General features: G+C 50.3%; 2 protein-coding genes across 2 annotated transcripts in view; one reads left to right on the plus strand and one right to left on the minus strand.

Moving 5' to 3' along the window:
- Positions 1-9,073, plus strand: part of LOC144158482 (1-acyl-sn-glycerol-3-phosphate acyltransferase alpha-like) — a 62,416-nt gene that overhangs the window by 22,311 nt on the left and 31,032 nt on the right. The gene's annotated exons all lie outside the window — the stretch shown is intronic.
- LOC144169094 (aquaporin-10-like) lies at positions 1,458-2,936 on the minus strand. The gene is made up of 2 exons (XM_077698107.1): positions 2,471-2,936; positions 1,458-2,065 (listed from the first exon to the last, which is right to left on the minus strand). Exons 1-2 carry the CDS (start codon positions 2,858-2,860, stop codon positions 1,565-1,567), a joined length of 891 nt encoding a protein of 296 aa, XP_077554233.1. The 5' UTR covers positions 2,861-2,936; the 3' UTR covers positions 1,458-1,564.

Here is a 9,073-nt window from a genome sequence, read left to right on the forward strand (position 1 = left end):
TTTCGAAATTGTTGGGTGGCGCTGCGACGAGGAGGCGCGTAGTGCTGAACTCTTCATAGCGAGACAGTCGCTTGGTGAAAGCTTGCTTGGCCCAATTCTAGCGCATCGCAACTTATTTCTGCAAGCAGGGCGACCATAGCGAGTCAGAAGATGATAAAAACCGCCACTGAAAGTTCTGACTGATCAGTGATGATCAGAACGTCAACAAGCATCCACCACAGAGCTTGGTTTTCAACTCCAAGTGGATTTCTTCGCATCACTTGTTTGCCTGCTGGTCATCACCATTGACAAGGTGTTTTTACAACACCTGGAGACTAACTGGTGGCTTTAATAATGTCAAACCACCAGATTTCCTCTAGAAAACCATCCAAAATTGCAAACTTTGAAATAGAGGTTGGGCTTCACCACAAGACATGCGCACAACGCGTGCTAACATTTTCTTTTATATCTGACAACTTGTTCCACGCAACTCCATTTTTTCCACGACGGGTTTCTGAAAGTGTCCCTACAAAATGTGTATCCCAAATTTTTTTACACTACTGGGCGTTTATTGTTCAGAACTTTTTTTTTTGTTCGATGCCTGGACAAAAATTTTGAATTTGATCATTTGTATCACGATCATTATGGGAACATGAAAACTAATGTCGTTGGAAAGCGCGTGGAGTCATCTCCAGTTTGTCGCCGCAATGCGTGCCTAACCAATATGTTCAGCAAAAAAAAAAAAAAAATGTTACACCTCTCAAAATCGGTAACATTTCTTGCGGTAACAAAAGAGTTAAACGGGGCGGGGCTTAGTTGCATTAAAGTTGGTAGCCACCGATTCCTCGGTAAGCGTTTTACTCGTGATATGTTAAAGGTGAAGCTATTCCATGTGTAACGGGAAGGTTTTTTTTTTTTCGTTTTACTGGCACTTCCGAGCTAATATTCGTCAATGGCACGAATATCCGCATTTCAAAAGGTGCGTCGGTTCCCGCTCTTGTGACACGCAGTGGTAGCACCGGAGTCTTGCATAATACCCCCACAATTTGAAAGCTAATTGTGCCATTGCTCCGATAGATCAACTATTTTAAATCATACCGAGGCTAGAAAAGGGCTGCAGTGGCTCAATTTTTTATGTTAGAACTTGGCGATAAGGGCGACAGATTAAGGCAGACGACGGGCAACGGACGCGGGAACCGGAAACAGTGAATTCAGGTCTGTGACGTGCACCTAATTAGCGGAACATAGGCGGTGTGCTGGGAACATGTAACGCGTAAACGGCCGCAGCGGCTGTGATCGAGCCAAGGTCATTAGACATTGCTCTAGTGATTCCGAGCAGAAATGCGTCATGAAAATACCGGTGCGGACGCACGAAAAGAAATTGGGAAGAATTTGCAGGTACACCCACGAACAGTTCGACAGCGCAGGAAGCGCGAGGAGAGCATGAACACATACTCGAGAAAAGCAAAAACACGCCCGAAAGTAACAAAGGTTTTATTAAGGTAAGTGCGAAGGGCCAAAACGCGGCAATAAAAGGAGGGGAGATTCGGTAGCTCCCACACGATAGAACTTGTCGCGGACCGGACTACGCGGCTGGGCCATTCGAGCCACGAGACGAGCGTAGGAGCTTCCGTTCACACGAGTCAGTGTCATCCTCGGACTCCCAGTGGTTGTCGACGGCGAATTTGTAGGTCCAAACTCCGACGATGCCTCCCACGTGAGGCCCGACCACGGGCACCCAGAACCAATTGTAGGAGCGGAAGGAAAACACCGCCGAGCCCCAAGACGAGATAGCGGTGAAGATGCGAGGCGCCAAGTCGCGGGCAGGGTTGAGGGGGTTGCCGCAGTTGGACGAGAAAGCGTACATGCAGGCGGAAACGGCGAGGCCGATAAGGAGGGGCTGCTGACCGCGGGGAACGGACATGTTGCGGTTGTCTGTGACGGCGCAGATGCCCAGGAGTAGCACGGCTGTGCTCACGACCTGGTCCAGGAAGCAGGTGAATGTGGACACGCCTGGCGCAGGAAAGCAGGAGAACACCGGGGCGGTAGCGTTCTCTCCGTACACAGCGGTCAGTGGGCCGTCCACCTGCGGCGGGAACGAAGCGTCGAGGCTTAAAAAGTACCCTAGAAACTACTGGACACAGCGGCGCAAACTGCTACCAAAGTGCGTGAAAGCTGCTGTAACCGTGCCCCGTATTTCGGATTGCCAGGCTAAGAAGAAAACCGCGGGTGGGAAAATATCCTAGGTAAGCACACGTTCAGCTACTAACGGCTGCCGGTACACCAAATTTATCACTCCCCCACCCCGAATCGTTCTGCACCTGCGACAAACATTCACGAAACACTGTAGTCAGTCACGTCGGTCACGAGACTAGCAAGCATACTGAAACAATGAACACTCCAACAAATGGACCCTTGCGAGGGAAACGGCGCAAACTCTTCCGTTAATGTGCCAAAGCAACGTCTCAGTGAACAGCGGTGAACAACCTACCAGCCGAAGCGCGTCTGCGTACACCATGTAGACGAGGGAGGAGGCGAGGAACGCTCCAGCGTACTGAGATGCCACGTAGGGAAGCACTTTGCGCCAGGAAATTTTGCCGACAGTAGCCATGGCCACGGTGACAGCAGGGTTCAAATGTGCGCCGGACACACCTCCGGCGACGAGCACTCCCAGGAAGACCGCCAGGCCCCACCCTAGGGGCCCCGCAGCGAGGCCCACGGCACCCAGGCGAGAGACTGTGAGGGACGCCAAAACGCAGTCGCCTACCAGGGTCAAGACCAGCGTGCCCACCAGTTCGGCTAGGGATTGGCGAACGAGAGGCTTCCCGATGGAGCACCCAGTCGCACGCTGCCAGGCACGGATGAACGCGTTCGGCTTCATGGTGGTCTTCGCTGCTGCGGCTGGGGCTGCTGCTGCTTCTTGCCGGTCCGGTCCGCGAAGTACTGTCGCCAGCTGAGTGAATGGTGGTGTTCTTTTTTTCTGCTCGCTTAAGTAGGTCCCAGACTCGCGTCACGAGGGACACATTTTTATTTTTTCTTTGAGCCAGTTCATTGACGCGTGCGCACTGACAATTCAGACCTTTTGCGTGCCCAGACGTTCAGTGAAAGCTGCTCGCGCGATTATATTGAATGGATAAATGCGATGCATTGGTACGACGTAATAGTGTAGCTTGAATAAGATTGCCAGATGAAGCAGGACACTCTGTACCATCTGCTTGCTTTCTGGAATGAAATTAGGATATGACGCGCTAAGACGCTACAATGGAGGACTCACCAGCAGTGATCACTCCGAGTTGTGGGTACACAGCTGCTGGCTACTACGAACAACAACGACTTTATTCGGAACTTGTATTGAAAAATGAAAATTCAGGGGCTCGGTTTACGAAGCAGCTTTTGCATATTTCGAGATATGCTAAGGTTCACGGCAATGTTTCGGGAACACCCGCCGCGGTGGCTCAGTGGCTAAGGCGTTGCGCTGCTGAGCACGAGGTCGCGGGTTCGATTCCCGGCCGCGCCGGCCGCTTTTCTGATGGGGGCGAAAAGCAAAAATTCCCGTGTGTACGAGATTTCGGCGCACGTTAAAGATCCCCAGGTGGTCAAAATTAATCCGGAGCCCTCCACTACGGCGCGTCTCATCGCCTGCGTTGCGTCGGCGCGTTAAACCCTACAATCAGTCATCATCATGTTTCGGGAAGCTTGCCCCAAGTGTCCCTATGAATCAGAGAAGGCGTGTTCGGCTATCGAAACCACTGACCGCCGAATTCGGATGGACATATCCCCACATGCGCAATGGCCTATACGTCTCGTTTTGTACTCCGGGTTAGATGGCGTGTAAAGGGAATAACGTGAGGCAAGGCAAGATGCGCTGTAGGGGTGGGCGGCTTAATTACGCGCTGCCCCCATGGCCGCTCCAGTGCGCTCACAGCTGTTACCACCATGATGGAAATGAAATTGCACTGAAAGGACACGACGAACAGAGGAAGACACACCACACAGCGCCAACTAACAGACTGAGTTGATTTTTACGCTCATATATACTATTATCAAGTAGACACGCGGAAACAATAGAAGCTTAAAATAGAAATCTAAAGCTACAAAGAAGCAAGTAAAAAAACCTCACACTTTCACCATGACACACATGCCGTCTCCAACCGAATAGACTCCATCAAGAAACGCATTTTCTTTGTCCAACAACGATAGCGAAGTGACAGTAATGCAAACATCACCCGCGCGCTGAATTTCACGCGCCTCTATTATTTTCCCCTCGAGCAAGTCACGGCTCCTACCGAGAGCGCCTTAGTTTTTTTTTTTTTTTTAAATTGAGAACACTTACAATCACGGCAATGAATGCCAGGGTGCCTGTTTATCGAGTTACTAACATTATTCTTGTGCTCACGAAGTCTATCGTTTATACATGTGCCAGTTTGGCCGATGTATCTTTTAAATGCAGAGCATTTCTTAGCCTCGCCTCTTCCTGCGTCGGACGGCGTCAACAGCTCCGCGTCCGCAGCAGGTGCGCCTCTCCTCCTTCCCTCCTCTCTCTCAACAGCAGCTGGCGCGCGCATGCGTCGTAGTCAGCCCGTTCGCTCCGTCGCGGTCTCGGCGTAACAGGTGCGTGATAGCAGCGCGGTGGGGCTTTGAAGGGCGCGCGCTGCTTGCGCATGCGCGCTCTCCCCCCCCCCCCCCCCCCCCCCCCGTACTGCTCTCCCTCTACTGCGCGCGCTGCAACTATAAAGCGCCAAGCGGTCGCTCGTGCTTCAGTCACTGCGTTGCTCCTTCTTTCCTTGGTTGACGCTCTCTCCCATGTTTACTCGTGTCTGCTACTCCAGCATCACGGAAGAAGCGATGGAAGACACTGCCTTCAACCAGTACTGAGGCCCCAATGCTCTGCATTTACTCGTGTTCCCCTCGCGGGAAGGCGCGGGAATTTTTTTTGGCAGGGCAACGAAATCAAGTAAACCACTCCCTCAGTGCAGTCAACGAACTTACTTTGGTGCTTCGTACGGCACCCATTCTCTTCTTCTCGTACGCAGTTGATCTGGTAACAAAGCTTTGCGGGTGAAGAAAAAAAAAATCGCGCCAATCCACCCCGTGAATGTGGTTGGAAAGCAAAGCTGTAAACGGCACCCATAACAATTACCCATGCGACGTCACTTAAATTCACTCACATCGCTCTACAAATAGTAAATCCAGAGAAAAGTAAAATGCACTTAACCACACCATCGATTACTTCAAAGAGATATTCTTGGTAAGGTTACATAAATGCATGATGCATGAACGGTGTTTGGTTGAGTTGTATTGGTGTAGCACAAGAGTGGAAACTTTTTTTACAAAATTAAAGTAAGCTCCAACCCGGTGTTAGACGATCTGACTTTTTCCGTCTCTGCGCCGCGGACGGAGGCGACGAGATTTGCGGCAGAGAAGGAGCAGGAGGAGGAAGAAATGCTTCTGTTGGGATTTCTGAATGGCCCAGAGTGCAGCCCTGAGGAGTGATTCCTTCTTCTGAGGGGCCCATATGCAGTCCGCGCGGCCTGGGTTCTATCCACCCGCTGAAGCTGGTAGGTAGAGAGGGCCTGAACAGCAGCATCTCCCATTGCTCTTGTTGGGTAGTTGACGGAAAGAGAGGAGGATGCTCAGGGCTAAAGTCGCACACCCCGATTACGGGGCGGAGTGTTCCTACTTCTGAGCAAAATTTACATTCAGCGTCGTAGCGATTCGGATGCATTAAGTGAAGACGCGTAGGCTGTGGGAAGGAGCCCGCATTGTATGAGCTTAGAGTAGTTTGTTGTTCTCTGGAAAGGTCAGGGTAAGGCGGAGGTACGGTCTGCCTCAGAAGGCGACAATGCTGAGTTATTTCCCTGAATTTGACAAGCGGGTGACTGTCCTCGTGCAGCTCCATAGCACGGGCGGTAAAAGCGCAGGCTTGTTGGGTGAGCGTATTTTTTGCCCTCCATTGAAGCGTGAGGGGGTGTCCAGATAGCTGAATGAAACCGTTTGGGGAGTGGTTTTTTAGCACGCGAAGTGCAGGTCACGACACCCAACCCGACTGGTAATTTCAGTAGGCGCACAGGGACTTGGTGACTACCCTCCGAACCCCTGGTTGAGTGAGAGCCAGGGTGATGGCTGCCTCTTCTGCTGCCGTCATTTCTTGGGTCTTAATCGAGGTACACGCAAGGAGGTTGGTTCCGGAGGTAGCCACGATGATGGCGTATTGCTGCCCTAGATGTTTGGAGGCGTCTGTGTAGATAACTGCATGATCCCCACCGAGGGTGGTGTTTAGCGCTTGAGCCCATGCTTTTCGGTGACCCTCGTCATGTGAGTGGTTTATATTTCTAAGCAAAGGGAGCATCTTTAGTTTTAGTCGCCAAGAGTCTGGGATTACGTCAAGCGGAGTGACATTACGGGCTGCCCAGCCAATCTGGAGAAGCATGCGGGTACCCACCGCAGTTCTGAGGCGGACCTTCTGGTTAGAAAGATGGTCTTCTATTAGCTCTTCCACCGTGCTGTGGAGCACCGTGCTAAGCAGCCTCTGTGTGGACGCACTCATGAGAAGACCCATAGAGTTTCTTAGTAAGTATACTAGAGAGGAAACTGCGCCTCTTAAGCCATGTCGTCATGGGGGTTCATGGGAAGACATCCTTTTTGGCTTGGGCTTGGCATGACAACTGGATTCTTAAGCGGTTTTTGGGATTTGCTTTCTTCACTATGCATTCCCACGTTTACGAGCTACAAGGAAGCCGAAATCCTCCCGTTTCTGTGGTAGCCGTGTTCAGTGAAACAGCAGGCAATGCATCGCACCTGACGTTGCTCATGCCGCACTCGAAGGACGTATGACTGAGCGGGTAATATGCCGCCACTAGATTTGTAGCCCACGAAAAGAGGAAACAAGACGTACTTCGACGAAGACAAGATACGGCAGATACGGGCGCTTGTATGCGTCCTATCTTGTCATCGCCCATGACAGTTTACCGCTACGTTTTCATTTTTCTTGTTAAACTAGCTGGCGGTCGCGGTGCACCGGTTCACCACGAAGGCAACGTTTTCATAGGCACGCTCAAAAAACTTTCGAAACTCTTCAAACAACTTATTTTTTGAAATAATGGTAAAATTAATAAAATCACAGTTTCTAATGAGTTACCCCCCAAATAATAACATTGTTCGTAACTACAACCTTGGCCTGCGGAATAGCAGGCACAACCGTTCCGGAAAAAATATGCTTTACTTTTTTTTTCTTAGTTTTAAAACAGCCTGTTTTTATTTTGCACTTACATAATTGAACACTATTCTTCGCGTTTTTGTGGCACTTTGTTTAAATTTGCGGTCACTAAAACGTTTCAATCCAAGCCAATGATGAAACTAAGGCGAGCGCGATGTATAATGGCGGCCCATGACGACACAGATGACCTTGATGTGAGCCGCATAGACGCTAGCGCCAGATTCCTCTCTTGTGTATACTGTAAGAAACTCTATGAGAAGACCAATGGCCTGCTCGACCGCCTTTCTAATCATTGTATAAAGCATCTCTATGTCTTCCTTGTTGAGAAGAAGACAGGGGGTTGACGTAAGTGACTCTCAAGAGGACAAAAGCTTCAATTAATCGAAAGGTACCGGATTCCTTTAGGCCACACTTCTTTGTGGCAACTCGCCTGATCAGTGTATGATTTGATTAATGCTGTTTGAGGCGCTGCAAGGAGACGTCACTCTTGGTGTTAGCCTCGAGATGTAGGCCCAGGATCTTGACGCTGGGGCTTGGAGTGATGGCCTGGTCATCAAGAAGTATTTGAATGTATTCCTTGATTTGGTGTGAGGGCGGACGACAAGGAGCTGTGATTTTTTACGTGAACACTGGAGGCCACAGACTTTAGCACATTGGCGTACTAGAAGTGAGATGTCATGCATTGGTGTGAGCTTCCTTTAATTTTTGTAACTCTTAGCACATGAGCAAGGTGCGCACAGGGCCGCTAGACGGGCGTGAGTGGTCACATGACGCTTTCACGTGGCATTCAGCGAGAACGCAGGGGGTAAACCCGTAGTTGTGCTTGGTGAGTACACCACCTGTCTTCCACAATCTTCGCGTGGGCTCGTAGCTAAATCGGTAAGACAACGGGCTCTCGCTTTGTTAGTCTATTAGTTCCATGTTCGATTCCCAGCGGTGCCAGTGAATTCTTTTATTTGTTCGCCTGAGTTTTCTGGTGACACCAATGGTCGCGAAGGAACCCTTGCGGGGTAGAGGTAAAAAGCTTTGCTTTAAAAACAGCATTCGGCACTGCACGTCCAGCGACACGCTTGAGGTTGTGACTCAGCTGGTGGATGTAAGGAATCACCGCGATTTTTTGTTTGTTATCTATATTCACACCACCTGCTGGTGTCGTCGTGCCTCGCTCTACCAGCCTAGCCTCTTTAAGCACCTTTTCGGCTACTGACACAACCAGGTGTGTGGGGTAGCCGGAACTCGACAATAGCTCAGCTTGCTGAGCCAGGCTAGCCGTCTTCATGTGTGGGCATGATTTTGATTAGGCATTCATGACGCACAGGGAAGCAATGGCTCTTTTGACCAGCTTCGAGAGGGAAGACCTAAACGGAAGGAGTGGTTTGGTCGCCCTAGGAGCGTAAGACCAGCACACATGGTTGCTGGTGAAACGTAGGTGCAGTTCTAAAAACCTAATGTGGGCTTCCTGGGTAACTCTTAAGCAATGAGCAAAGGCTTCAAATGCTCGCAAAAAAGCAAAATGACACGCTCGGCGGGGGCTTCCAGGTTTTGGGCCACACAGGCTACAACAACAAGGTAATCGTCGACGTATCGGAACACTTAACACTTTAAAATCATCCAGTAATTCGTTTTTTTTTCTCCAGTTTTACGAGGTACAAGTCGCTAACTACTGGCGCTATGCATGACCCAATGCGTATGCCATTCATCTGAATGAAAGCCTTATCATCAAAACACCCATAAGTGGACCTAAGCATCGCCTCCTGTATTTTTACAATGCCAAACGCATCGCCCGCTTCTCAATGGGAGAGCCCTGTACGCCTGGTTCGCTGATTCGCCACAAGATGGGGCCGCGGGATGAACCGGGCTAGAGTTCCTGTATATACA

Source organism: Haemaphysalis longicornis, unplaced genomic scaffold, assembly GCF_048455015.1.
Source record: "Haemaphysalis longicornis isolate Haplotype H1 unplaced genomic scaffold, Haemaphysalis longicornis Haplotype H1 scaffold_1, whole genome shotgun sequence".
Lineage (NCBI taxonomy): Eukaryota > Metazoa > Arthropoda > Arachnida > Ixodida > Ixodidae > Haemaphysalis > Haemaphysalis longicornis.